The sequence below is a fragment of the Quercus lobata genome, chromosome 12 (genome assembly GCF_001633185.2).
Source record: "Quercus lobata isolate SW786 chromosome 12, ValleyOak3.0 Primary Assembly, whole genome shotgun sequence".
Classification (NCBI taxonomy): Eukaryota; Viridiplantae; Streptophyta; class Magnoliopsida; order Fagales; family Fagaceae; genus Quercus; species Quercus lobata.
In genome coordinates this window covers 40751083-40765649 of record NC_044915.1, presented here as the reverse complement: position 1 = coordinate 40765649, position 14567 = coordinate 40751083, and the positions used below count along the sequence as shown (strand labels likewise).

At 34.7% G+C, this 14567-nt stretch overlaps 2 protein-coding genes across 2 annotated transcripts; both read left to right on the top strand.

Annotated features, from left to right (window-relative positions):
* Window positions 1–293: 293 nt before the first annotated feature.
* LOC115972290 (EPIDERMAL PATTERNING FACTOR-like protein 2) lies at window positions 294–1455 on the top strand. The gene is made up of 3 exons (XM_031092514.1): window positions 294–751; window positions 833–867; window positions 970–1455. Exons 1-3 carry the CDS (start codon window positions 640–642, stop codon window positions 1234–1236), a joined length of 414 nt encoding a protein of 137 aa, XP_030948374.1. The 5' UTR covers window positions 294–639; the 3' UTR covers window positions 1237–1455.
* Window positions 1456–11172: 9717 nt separating this feature from the next.
* On the top strand, window positions 11173–14567 carry LOC115972048 (uncharacterized protein PF13_0277-like). The gene is made up of 2 exons (XM_031092190.1): window positions 11173–11456; window positions 12698–14567. The coding sequence occupies exon 2, from the start codon at window positions 12761–12763 to the stop codon at window positions 14156–14158; it is 1398 nt and encodes a 465-aa protein (XP_030948050.1). The 5' UTR covers window positions 11173–11456; window positions 12698–12760; the 3' UTR covers window positions 14159–14567.

The window sequence follows — 14567 nt, the reverse complement described above, 5'->3', positions numbered from 1 at the left end:
GACCTGCATGCCCAAATTTCCAGAAGAAACAAACACAAAACGTGAGGGACAAAATGAGGTAAAAATTCGAAGGAAAACGAAAACCCAATAGTCCGAAAATCCTTACCCTCTGGTTTATACTGTCTTGTCCTTTGTGGGAAATTTACTTGGTGCTGTTGTGGGACCATGACAGTATATGAAAATGACCCTTTTCTCGGGCCCTGCTTTTATTGTTGCTGAGCTGTCCATCCTTCCTTTTCTGCTGCTTTCAGTTGTTTAAAGAAGTTGTACAGTTTTTGTTTTTTTTTGGTAGCTCATGGAACGAGGTTATGGTCATTCCGTTTTCGGTTGGGGTGCGTTTACTCTCTCTTTAAGCTCAGTATAGATTTGTACAGTAATCTTTTTGACTTACACGTACACAACTGATAGGGAAAATATATAAGGGGTAAAAGGAGTGATCATATTTGGATTATGAAAGTTGCTTTCAATCTCTGAAAACCCTTTTGGACAATTACCAAAATTTCAGTTTCATCTTCCTTCTATACTGCCACCATTCAGGCCTCTCTCTCTTATTTACTGTGTTCTATTTCTATCCTCCGTTATTGTTATCCTCTCAAGGTTTTTACACTCAAAAGAACTGGCATCCTCTTCAGTGAAAAAATGGGCAGCACTGAAAATTGCCTTTGTTGGAACAAAAATAGACACCTAGTCAGTTCATTGCTCTTAGCACTTTTGTTTTCAAGCTTGACCCAAGTGAGATTCATGGCTGAAGGTACTAGTTATACTACTCATAGAGAAACCCTTTGCTTTTTTTGGTCTGGATTGGACTTTTGCTAATTTCTATTTATTGCAGGTAGGGGTCTGCCCAAGTTAGTTGAGGCTGCTCAAGTAAGTAACAACAAGTTCCCTTCTATATATATATATTGATCATTTCCTCTATTTAAATTATTTTTGAAGCTGATGTTGAATTCGAACATTGTGTACATACAGAAAGGGATAGAAGTGAAGAAAGTGGCAAGGATGGTGAGAACTCAGATAGGGTCAAGGCCACCAAGGTGTGAGAACAGGTGTAGCTCTTGTGGGCACTGTGAGGCAGTTCAGGTTCCTATTGTCCCACAAGTTCAAAACCACAGAAGAAGCCAATTCTATGCTTCGCGTGCAACCCCAAGTATTGCATATTCTAGAGGGGATGGCAGCTCTAACTACAAGCCTATGTGCTGGAAATGCAAGTGCGGCGACTTCATTTTCAATCCCTGATTGAGCTAACATGTTATTAAGTATTTAAGTAGTAGATAGGATATGACCAAAATAGTTGGATTGCACACACACAATCTCTCATGCTTTGTAGAGTTCTCCTTTAATCCATATTATAAAACCCTATTCCTACGCGTATAGATGGGGTTTGGGTTTGGATTGAAAGAGTTGTACTATTCGTGGGTTTATTTTGTTCAATAAATTTGTTAATGTTTACATTGAGTTCATGATTATATTTATATCCAGTGTAGTTAAGATTTAAGAGTTCTTAATTAACACACGAGCTAGCCAATTAACCGAGCAAAGGAAATGGAAATGGAAGGATAAAAAAACAGTGTGGTTGTGGAAAAGAACGACAGAAACGCAACATTTTTTACTTTTCACAGTTTGCTTTGCTGACGTGAGGCATGTTTTGATTGGTTTTACTAAAAAGGGTCCGGTTAATAACAAATCTATTTTTGATAAATTTTATTAGGAATTGAAAAAATTGTAAAATTTTTTTCAATTTTCAATAATTTTTTTCTAAAATTGATTTATTATTATGTGTTCTTAGTATATGTATTAATAAAATCCTACTAAAAACTATGTTAATGGTAGCCATTTGCTTGCAGTAAAGACTGTGAATCATTACCCAAAAGTGATGTCGTAATTTTTGTGCAAAAATTCAATCTTTCTAGAAAAGAGAAAACCTGAAAAGAAATATTACAAAAATAAAAAAGGCAAGGCTGTCTGGTATTAGTAGACTAAAGTCTTAGCAATTTAAGCAATAAATCAAAGTGATGTCATAATTTGGTGCAAAAATTAAATCTTCTAGAAAAGTAAAAACTAAAAACGATAAAAGAAATATTACTAAAAACAAATGGCAAGGCTGTCTGGTATTAATTACTAATAAACCTTAGCAAATCAAGGCAGCTGTCTGGATAGTTTTTCTTTGATACATGTGTTTTTCTTTTCTCCTCTCCTGAGGATTTTAGTTTTGAACAGTGGTGACATGGGGATATTAAATGAGAAAAAGACGTGAGGTGTATCAAATTTGGTCAGACAGTTTTGTTTTCGTATCTTACAAGATTTGTGCGTCATAAAGCCTGTGCATTAGACAGCCACCTCGAATGGATAAACTACAGAACACATACCCCTGATCTCATATTTACCTCTTCTCTCTTTGTGAGTTTTTGTAAACTGTTAACTATTTAATTATTTATTTATTCATTTTATGAATAAACATATTTATTAATAAGAAGGGAAAAAATGGCATGCTTCCAATTTTAACTTCACGATGAAAAACTCAATCAGGAATAGAAGACTAACTTAATAATTGTAGGGACTTGATTTGCAGCAACTCAAAACGATATTGAGTTTGCACGTAAATAAGTCCAAACAATATAATTTGTAGAGCGTGGATATAAAGAATTAGGTTAATTTTCGTATAATAAAAAGATTCACCCTCAAGTATACTGAAGGCCCATAACTGGTACAACGATCGTTTTCTTTGGTAATCGATACAGTTCTCTTTCTCTTTTCGCTCTTCTTTCTTTTTGTCTCTGTTCTCTCTTTTTTTCTTTTTTGTTTCGATCCCCTTCTTGCATGTTCTTCTTTTGGTTTATATACCACCCTTTGAGTTCCATCCTCACCATACATGTGTAGGTTGGGTTCGGAGGATCTCTTTCTATCCCATCTGGCACCTCTTGGAACTTCCCAGCTGCCTCCCTACTGTTCAGGTATCACCTCCACATTAATGCGGCCAGAGAGTTGGTTGAGAGGTCATTAATGCGGAGGCAGCTGTAACTATAGATATTTGTTCGTCTTTTCCCTTTTACCCTTGGTCGGTTATCCTATCTTTAGTGGTAACATAATTCTGAGGTCCGGTGGCAACAAGACCGCATCCTGATCGTCCTCGGACGCATACTGCCGAGGAGTATGGCGTCCTCGGACGAATACAGAACTCTACTCTCGTGATATTGACTACCACCCCCCTCGGTAATTGCCTTATGACCTGACTTGGCCTCCTCGAGCGGATATGCATCCTCGAATGGGCCACAGGCCCAATGATCCTGACCTTAATGGACCTATTGATCGAATGGCCCCCACAATAATATATATATATATATATAATTACACTGCTACAACTTTTTTTCCCCTAATTACGTACCAAGAATACTGCTGTCTAGTACTTAAACATGAAGGATAAATAAACAAAAACTATTGAGGTTTGAACAAATGTCAATCATGTTCAAAAATTTTCAAAATTTTTTTTTTTTTTTTGAGAAAGCAAAATTGAGTAATTTGGTTTCTAAATTGTTTCTCATTTTTTCCCCCTTCTAAGTAACTAGAAATCAAATTAGTTAATTTTAAAAAGTCTTAAATTTGATTAATATTAATCCAAACTTCATAAATATTAACGGTATTTTAACCATTAAATTAACAAGACAAAAAAATTATTTGTAATTACTAATTTCCCTCCTTGAGGGGCCCATATGGTCTTTGCAGGTGAAAAGTGATTAACCAGGAATGGCTTCCCCTAAAAGGTCTTTTCGTGACAACGACTTCTTACAGAAAAATAAAACAAAAGGCATAAATAAAGAATTTAGAGCAGCCGACAGGGATGCATCCATTGAATACAAACGGGGTGTGCAAAAAACCGATGAATTGAAAAAATCGGCCAAAATTGACTGAATTGAATTCAATTTTTTGGTGCGGTTCGGTTTCAGTTTGAATTTTAGAAAATCGAAATATTTCGATTTGGTTTCGGTGTTGGAATTTTTCACCCCGAAACTGACAGAACTGACCAATATATATATATATATACATATATATATACATGTATATATTTATGTAACTTTTAAGGCATAACTAATTAGTGGCTTAATGGTATGCTCCTTGTGTTTTGGCTAACTGATCCCAAGTTCGAGCCTTCGCATGGGTTTTTGCTATTTAATTTTTTAAAACTCTAGTAGTAGCATGATATAAATACCCCTATTCTTCTCTTTTCTTTTCTTCAGCCGCCCCCTTCCCCAATTTTGTCTCTGTCTCTCTCTACCCTTCTTGCTTCAGTCGCCTCCTTCCCCAATTTTCTCTTTAAGTCTCTACCCTTCTCACTTCAGCCGCCTCATTCTTTTCTTTCTCTGAGTCCCATGGACCATGGCCATGCCTCTCTCTTCTCTTTGAGTTACATATCTCTGTTCTTTCTTCAATTTAGATTGAAAAATCACTATAGAGACATGGTGGTAGGCTCAAGCATTATGAGACATACTGTGGCTCCTACTATGGTGCAGCAACGGTTCAATTTTATGTTGGAATCTGTGTGCAAATTGTTGAACAAATATTGTTGGAAGTTTTTCTTTCTCTGTCGTTTTGATTTGTTCAACAGCTCTCTCTCTCTCTGTTGCTCTATTACTTCTTTTTTTTTTTTTTTTTTTATATGTGATTAAAGTTAGGGTTTTGAAAATCTCAATAACCCTATATTTGGAAAACCGAAAACTGAACGAAACTGACTGAAACCGAAATACACCAAAATCGATTGATTTCTAGCCATTTCGGTCTATTTCGGTTAAGAATTTCACAAACTGAAATATTCGGTTTTAGTTGGTCATACCCATAAAAACCGACCGAAACTGAACCGAGCATACCCCTAGAATACAGAATCTATTCCTCATTACATATTTTGGATTAGAGTACAACATAGGCACCAGCTACGCCTCTATGTGTTTAACATGAAATTTAGATTCGATGCTTGTAACTTGTAAGAGCATTCACAGTGGCAAATGCCATTCTATCTTATTTTACCATCCCAAAAAGCTACTTTATTAATTATGTCATACCAATTTACAATACACCCAACATTCCAAAACTCTATTTTTTCCCATTTTATATAAATATTCTTTTTTATTCATTTTTTTACTATTTCTCTTTTTCTCTTCCTTTTCCTCTCTTTCTCCCTCAACCTCTAGCACTAGCCACAACCCCAAAAAAGAAAAGAAAAGAAAAGAAAAAAAAAAAAAAAAAAAACAACAACAACAACAACAACAACAAAGCCACTATGCCACCACCAACACACAGTCACCCCCACATATCCCAGCACCACCCACCGAACCATTAAACCAAAACTAAAACCACATTATAATATTATTTTAAAAAAAAAAAAAAAAACCATCAAAGCATTAGTTCAAACCAAGCCAAAACCCACATATCCTAGCAAACCCATTTTAAAAAAAAAAAAAAAAAACCATCATCGGAGCTATCGATGAAGCCACACACATAGCACACATCACAACACGATCTTCGATCTCCGCCAATCCACGCCGATCCCAAATCCAAAATCCAAAACCCAGCTCTGGTCACGCCCAAATCAACCTAGATCAACACCTAGCTTCGGTCACACCCAGATCAACCTAAATCCAAAACGTATAACCCATAACCCACGACCCATCACGCCAATCCACCACAATCCTCAACCCCAGATCCACCAAGCAAACCCACCAAAATCCAATTAGCAATCCTCAGCCCCTTGACCATGATGATCTTGCCTAGAAAAGGTCATCGGCAGTGCCATCGGAGAGAAAGGCTCAACGGAGAGAGGGGAGATGAGTTCTGTGACTGTGAGAGAGAGAGAAAGAGAGAGGAGTTGAAAGAAAAAGGTCTTAAAGGAGAGAGAAAATGATTTAAATAATATATTTTGGTTTACAATATTTGTGCTACAACGCCATCCTACATTTAAGATGGTACTGTAGCACAATTGCAATTTTTTTTTTTTTTACAATTGTAAGATTTTGCAAGTCCAAATGTTGGGTGGTTTTTGGGTTTTAATGCTAAATCGTCCCTACATATCCCACTTGGTAGTTCCAATGGGAATGCTCTAAGGAAAGAATTAGGGAAAAATAGTTTAGGATCATTAGGATAAAATTGAAAGTTTAGCAATTTCTTTTAGTATTCAAGATTTTGAAAATTTTGAAGTCCCTAGCTATTAATTTTACTTTGAGAAATTACTCTTTGTCTCGTATGTGCACCCAAATTCTACTATGTGGACCAGGCTTAGAATTGGGCTCACAGTCTACTTGTATAGTGGGACTAGTATTTCCTACGATGGGCAGTTCCACCTCAAATCACTCTATAGCTTCCTTTAACCCTAGTGAACACCCTTACTCTCCTCTCTGTGTTATTCACTCCTAGCTTTCGCTTATTTGCTCTCTCTCTCTCTCTCTCTCTTCTTTTTCTCTCCAGAATTTCTAACCCCCTCTTTCTCATTCTCTTCTCCTTTTTATAGCTTCATGTTGGTGAAGGCGTCATGATTATTCTCTCAGCTCACTCGTGTGGGTGGGGTCTGTTGAGGTCTAAAATTTCACAAGAAAGCTCATTTCATGAAAAGTAAAGAAGGCCCAATTTGTGCAGTAAGAAGAATCAACATCAAGGCCCTATGTATGTTTAGATTTCTAGCAAAATGGTCATTACAAAATCTAGTGAAAGAACTGGACCGGGATACCTAGAGGTTGCCAAACGCTTGGGATCCTTGGGACGTGTAGCACAACTAACGTGGGATTGAGATAGCTCAAAAGCGGTACCACGAAATACAAGAAACGAAGAACAGAAATGTCATTCTCAAGCACCCAGTGGTGCAGCAAAGAACCAGAAAACTTGGAGTGTGACAATTCATGAACAAAAGGTTGGTACCTCGGGAAACCTATAATGAAAAACTATAAGGGGAAGTGGCTGGGAAAACCTTCAACCCAGCAAGAATGGATTCTGCTCACTTAGGAAAAATGACAGCAAGGAAAGATAACCAAAAGCCGAGTCTAAAAAGTAAGAAGTTTTGAAAGAAAAGAGATTGAAGGTTAGCTACCCAAGGATGCCCCGGAATGGAAAGTCAGCAAATGACTTTTAGAGAGACAGTACTAAAAGATGAAAACTATCAGAAACAGGGAAAGAACTAGCCATTAAAGTGATTGACATAACAGGGGCTTTGGTACCCAGGAAGCTAAGGGGGGAGAATCAGTGGTATTCGAACCCTAAAATGACACTATAAAAGGGGAAGGCAGCCAACATTGAAAGGGGATTTAGTAATAGGGAATCAGAACAAGAATCGTTGAGAAAACTCTGTCAAAAACTCAAAGAAAGTAGAAAACAGCGTCCGGTATCCCAAAAACAGCCACTATAGAACATACTTGGATTCAAAGGGATTCAAACTTTACAAGTCTTAGAGGCTTAGATAGTCATCTAAGTCTGTAATTTTTGAGCTTATTTGAGCACATTGTAATCCATAATTAAGAAAAATAATGAAATATTTCATAGTGATTGGAGGATCCTTAACAGTTATTTCGTGTGTTTTTTTATTACATTATTTTCCTTTGCTGCTTTCTTGTTGTTCAATACATATATTCTAGCTTGCTAGTTTTCCTTTTACTTAGCCAAAAGTTGAGTCTTTTTACCGGGGTACTCATTTCAACTTGGGCCTTGGACACACTTAGCTTCCAAAGAAACATATGCCAAAACATGCACACATCATATATCACTCTCCCTCACAAAAATCTTTCTCACCTAACTATCTTGGAAGGCAATGCCTAAACAAAGCCACTTGGACTTGAGTTCCAAATCCTACAAGTCTTGTGCAAAGACACTAAGTTTGTGAGAATTGAGGCCAGGATCCTCATGGCTGAATTATTCTCATGAAATTTATTTGTATATGTATTAAAATGTATATCCTAATCTAAGAAGCTAATAATTATTTGAAGATATGTGTATTATATAGTGTGTTTTTTACGCAGGACCAATAGAGGTAAAGGGAAAGGACAAAACTCTATTGCATAATAAGCATGGTGAAAGATCATATAGTTCAAAGAATCAGCATTCTGGGTTCTTACAGGGCTAGTACGCCCCGGGATCCCACGACAGTACGCCTGGAGTACCAAGTGAAGGAACTCTTTTAAATGTTTATACAATAAAAGATAAGTCTTAAATATTTTATTTCAATCTCTTTCTCATTGTGAATATTATGAATATTTATTTTACTTATTTTGTAAGAGTAAATGGTCATTTTATGACACTAAAATACTTATAATGGTATTTTTTATTACTTAGGAGGAATTGCATTTTAGTCTTGAGGAACTTTATGTGACTTGCGCACAACTTGGTTTGTAATCAGCTCCATTTAGCTACAGTGAACCAAGTCCAGTCCACCAAAACAACAAGTAAAGGGCCTAGGATCCTTGTTAAAAGGTCTAAGACCCTTGTTTCTACTTGAGCTTGGGTACTGTCCAAAAAGGACCCTCACAGGGTCCAATGTAATTATTCCTGATGAAAGTACGCTCTGATTGAAACGATGGTAATGGCATTGGAACTGACTCCGGCTTCCAAAAGACCGCCCGACAGCAATATCCCCTAAGGTAATACCGGGCTGCCAAGAACTTGGGTACCCCGAGCAATTGGTGTGTGATTCAGATTTTACTAGAACACAAACTCCTCACTTATACTTGGGACTTTAAAAAACTTAGATAAATATGTGTCTATTTACTTCAATCGCAAATAAGAATAAAGAATTCATTAATTTACAATTGAAACCTACATTTTATTGACTTTGATCATAGTTGAATAGGTTCAACCTAGGTTTGATTGCACCATTTTGCTCAATTAGATGTCAAAATACTAAACACCACTAATTTATTGCCAAACCAAAATTTTGATAAAAAATCAGATAATCAAATTGACGAGTAAAAACCTAATCAACAAGCCTACCCTTATTGTGCACAATATTATAAAGGTGGGATGACCATCTTGAAGAGGGGGGAAAGAGAGAGGCGAAATATAATTATTTTTTTTTTATAAAAAAGTTTAGGAGTAAAAATTATAAAGATCGATATATTTTTATTCTAATTTTTTATATATATTTTTAAAATATACGGTTAACGGGTATCCTTAGAGTATTTATTAATTAACTATTTTTTGAAAATTTTAATATCACTTTAATGAAAAATCATTTTTTTCATTAATATTTTTTTTAGAAAAATATCACCTAAATCAATGCCCTTAAGGCGTTCGTTACTTTTTTCTCGTTTTTAAAATATAACACATAAATTTAGTTCAAGGAAAATAACGATACTACAAAATAATAATAAACTATTGCCATCAAAAATTTATAAATTGAAGGTAATAATATATACTAGTATACTAGTTTCTTCTCACGTGTTTTATATAAGCAATTATTTAGATTTATTCTATATCTAAAATGGCCTAAAATATAATATTTTTTAATCAGAAAAATTTTAGTTAAAAAAAAAAAAATCAAAATATGGGTGGTTACAAGTAGTTGTTCCAGTGTCAAAAAGTGAGGAATATGGATAATTGATTTTAAATTTTAAATATGGCCTAAAGTTAAGGTGTTTGAAATATGTAACAGGTCCCTGTTATTTGAATATTTTTTAAACTTACTTTTATTAATGTAAGGGTATTTTAGACCATTTAAAAAGTGACACCAAAAAGTTGTATACTTTTACTAATAGAATTATTATAAATAATTAAATACTCTCTAAAAAAAAGAGGAATTATTATAAATAAGGAAAATATTTTAGTAGCATTTTTATTGTAAATAGTTTTAACCATGTGAATGCATTGACCAATGAACTACATGGTTGAATTTAATTATCCTTAAAAAATGCATCAAATTTTTTTCTACATTAGTCAATATAATAATGTGGTTGAATTTAATTGATAAACCTAAAATACACCAGCTATATGTGTTTTTTTACATTGAAGAAACAAGTATTACGACTTAAAAGCACTTATAAGTATAGTTTTTCAATGACTTAAACATTAAAGTTAATAGTAAAACTTAAGTTTTTTTATTACCAAAAAGAGAGAGAGAGTAAAACTAAAGTATATTATCTTAGGTGCATTATATTGAGGTAGCGTTTGGTACAGGGTAATGTTTTAGGATTTTCGGGAATGTTGGAAAATTCTTACGTTTGATTGCAAATCACACAAGGGAATCAGATGCCAAAGGTATCTAGATTCCCACTCAATCTCCTTCCTGTAGTAATGTGGATTTCCTTTGTAACAAATGGATATCTAAATTCTCAATTTAAAAAAAAAAAACAAATACATTTGTTATAAATTGACATATCTATTTCCTTATCTTTATCTCTTCACACCACAACAACATAAATGCCAAAATAAAATAAAAAATATATTTATATCTCCTATTTGGGATTGGTTAGATGCTAAAATAAAATAAAATGTTTATTTTTTTAACAAAAGATGATGTTTGATTTCCGTAAAGAACAATAATTTAAATAGTTATTTTTGTAATATACATGTTATTTTGAAATGTTAGACTATAGTTTTGATGAATTTGTCATAATTTATTGTTTATATTTTGTTTGTAATTATTTATTTGGAGGAAGATTAAAAAAATTGATATTGGATTTATAAATCTAAGGATAATATGGAAAAAATAAATAATTCATTTAAGAATTTTAGGAATAAACCAAACATATAAATAGTTACATTCTAAGATATTTACATTGCAAAATATCACACACCGGGGTAATGTGAATTCTCCCGTACCAAACGCTACCTAAGTTTCAAAATTCAATTAAAATACCTTGTTGTATTAACAAATAAAACACTAATAATGATTTCTTTTCTAAGGATATCTACATTTAATGCAATCAGATATTTTAAATCAATTGGAGAACATAATGACTGAATTTCAAAAATGTTTCCAAGCTTAATCCTAAAGTTAAACAAAAGGTCTAGAGCTACAAAATTTTCCACCTGTTGATACAACAAGTTGTTATTGATAGGTATTTTGTTTCATCAAAAAGAACATACCAACTAAATTGTCGTGAAAATTATTATATTGCAGAATTATTCAACTCAAACAGACACCTATTTTGGTCCAAGTACTATCACTTCCCTTGAAACGAAGTCGTTTATCTGGGCCACCAAACTGATGACAAGTTGATTGAATGCATACCTCTCTCTATTACACAATCTCTCTCTCTCTCTCTCTCTGGGAGTGACTTTATGGAGTTGCTTTGCTCATGGGGGGACACACGCTTCACACTCCTTAGCCACTCAAATAGTCTCCTCTCTCTGTAAACTACTTTTGGTTTCGGGGGAAGAAACCTTCTTGTAGGAAGCTTTTCATACTCATCATGTATACAAGTATGTAAAGCCAACTAGAAGCCTCAAACATCCTTTTCCAAATTCCATGTTATCTATTACCAACTCAACAGGTACCTTTCTCCCACTTTGTCTTTTCTATCTCTCTATCTATTTCATTCACATATTTGCTTTTTCCAAAATGTTTTTTTTTTTTTTTTCCTCTGGTGGCAAATCAATTTGGTTTACTGCAGTGTAATGCGTGAGCTTATTGAAATCTCAATTTCTTTGTTTACTTTTCAACTTGTCGGAGATGAATTTCCACTTGTTTTGAAGTTGGGGTAAGAAGAGAGCTAGGCCTAGCCTCTCCCATTTGTAATGAGTTCTGGTCTTTGATTGGGCATGTGGGTCTCTGTCAAAGGGCTCATTTCCCTTGTTTTTGTTATCTAATTTAAACTACTGGGTTGATTCCATTATTTAGTTAAAGATGCAATTTTGACTTGTGCCCACCAATTTTAGAGCTGTTTATGCCTTATGGAGCAAAAGAAATAAAGAAGAAGAATTTAATTGCCGTTAGCTGAAAACCAATTTCTTCAGTTGCTTATGGCATGTACTGCATAGTTCAGCAAATGGAGAAAGTAATGTAATAAGTAATAATATTGTGCAAGGAAACTACTTAGTTTAATTGAATATTTTATTCAAACTCGGGGAAGAAGGGGATTTTAAACTATATTTAACTGTTGGGAGTACGAATTTTACAAATGTTGTTTAACCTCAGATTTTTTAACAAGCAGTGACCAGAAAGAACAAATACATCCTCTATATTGAGCTTAATACCTGAAAAAGTTTCGGTTAGTTTGTTGAGACCAAAACAATAGAAGTCCAAATTCAATCCGTTTAAGTCATGTTGGTGGTACTGGTAGCACTATTAATTGTAGTTGTATGACCAAGGATACTAGAATAGTTGCCAACAGACTTGGAAAAGGAATGAGTCCTAATTTTACTTTCTTCCCCTTTTTTTAACTCTACAAGCAACTTAATGTAGGACAAGTTATATTAGGTTTTTTTCTCGCCATTGATTCTTTCTGGTGTCTTTAGTTTGCTTGCAAGCAAGTTGAAATTGCGCTTTTTTATAATAGAGGTTTTGCCTTTTGTAATATATATTTTTAATCCCAGTCATACAATTGGGTTCTCCACTCACTACTGATATTTGGTAGGACAGGTAATATTAGTTTCCATGCGACATTGATTCTTTCTGATGTCTTTAGTTTGGCTCAATCAAGTTGAAATTTAGGCTTTATTATTTTATGGACTTTGCCTATTTAGAGTGGTTAATTTCTTTTCTGCTTATTTCCTTATAATTTGGCCTTCCCAGTCATGCAGATTGGGCTCCCCACTTGCTGCTGATATTTGGTAGACATATTTTCAAGAATCAACTATGTTGAAACAATCACCTAGTAGAAATCAGAGGTCAAAAGGCTTCAAGGTGAAGCATGCAATACAGATATGTCTTTTTCTTGCCATTTGCATCTGGTTGCTTTACCAAGTCAGACACTCCCATGAAACAAAGAAGGCATATGAAAAGAGCTCTGGAATGATATCTGAAAAAATGCAGGGTGGTTATGAAATCATAAAACTTGGGAGGAAGGATCTGCATCCTCAAGTAGAGGAAATGGCTTTTGAAACTGAAAGAAAAGAAGAATTGGAACAAGAGATTGAAGATAGTAAGCCAGAAGAAAGTGAGGATGAAAGCAGAGGTGGTGGAGATGATGAAATAGATGGACATGATCAAGAGAGAGTCGAAGAAGAAGATTCTGAGGAAGTCGAGGATTTAATCACTGAAGAGGATAGGGAAATGGAAGAGGGAAATGAAGAGCTAGAGAGTGAAGGGAAGGGAAATCAAGTTGAGGATGTGAGCTTTTCTGAAGATCAAGCCCAAATTGAAGGTGAAAGGAATACCCAGGAGGCAAGAGAGGAAAATTACAAAGGTGATGATGCCTCCAGTGCTGTGGTTCAGAACACCCAATCTATAAGCACTGGATTTAAAATTGGACACTTGAGAAATGTGAAGGAACAAGAAGTAGAGAATGCTGAAAAGATTGAAGTAGAGCAGGATAATGAAACAAATAGCACCCTAGGGGTTGTGGTTAATATAAAAAATTCAGGACCCGAGGAGAGTAATAGTATGAAAGTAAAGAGTGGTGCTTCTGGAAATGCTGCTCGTGGTGAAGAAATCGGTTATGGATTTGATTTGGCCAATTCAGATGTTGGCTCAAATTCAAGAGAGGCAAATACCAAAACACAAATGTACAGTGATTCAACATTGATGCTGATGAAAACTCATGAATCTTTGAATGGAAAAGATACATTGCCAAATCCGATTCATGATATTGATATAACTTATAATGGAAGGCAATCATACTTGAAAGCTGTTTCAAAGGAGGAAGATTATAGCCCCAAGGCTGAAAATGAGCATTCAGATTTCAATTTTAGTCTTCCTATGACTGATAATTTAGGCGCCAGCAATAGGGAAATGGCAGTATTAAGTGAATCTGAGTCTGCTGCAGAACGAAAGGGGACTTTGAAGCTTGATGCATCTGCTGTATCTCAGGAAAGCCTTACTAAAATTACCAATGAGAATGAAAATAGAATTGATAGAAATTCCGAGAAAGGCTCAGCATCACTGACAACAAATGAGAATGTAGATTCTGTACAGAATGAGTACTTTGATTCTTCTGAGTCCTCACTCTATCAAGGTGGAGAGGATCAAACTACTTTGGAGACTTTAGCAGAGATCAGAAATGAAATGAACAACAGTGAAGATGCAACTGAATGATGGTTTTTGATGAAGATAATGCATGTCAAGGTAGATGAGCAATTGTACATGTTCTCCTTGTATTTGCTTTATGTTCACCGTTGATTAGGTATTATGAAGATGAAATTGGCCAAGTATAATAGTTTTAGGAAATCCTAGGATTTCAATATATATATATATATATATATATAAATATATAACTACATTATGAATTGTGTATTATTACTTGCAATGTGTTAGTTAGAAACTTGTACCCAAGAAATTAAAAGGGGTTGCAAGGAGTGGAACTATATTGGTTTTCTACTTGGACTTCGTTGCATAGCGATGAATGATGGAAGTTAAAGTATCACGGTTTTTCTACAACATTTGAATTATTTGAGCTTGTGAAATTAAGCTCACTGCACTGGTTGTCTGGAGCGGCTTATGATGA

Bases quoted from the DNA above. Each gene is read 5' to 3' on its own strand.
- LOC115972048 (XM_031092190.1), top strand. From the start codon at position 12,761: ATGTTGAAACAATCACCTAGTAGAAATCAGAGGTCAAAAGGCTTCAAG.
- LOC115972290 (XM_031092514.1), top strand. From the start codon at position 640: ATGGGCAGCACTGAAAATTGCCTTTGTTGGAACAAAAATAGACACCTA. The intron at 752-832 runs GTACTAGTTATA...TATTTATTGCAG, and splicing joins AGTGAGATTCATGGCTGAAG to GTAGGGGTCTGCCCAAGTTA. The intron at 868-969 runs GTAAGTAACAAC...GTGTACATACAG, and splicing joins AGTTAGTTGAGGCTGCTCAA to AAAGGGATAGAAGTGAAGAA.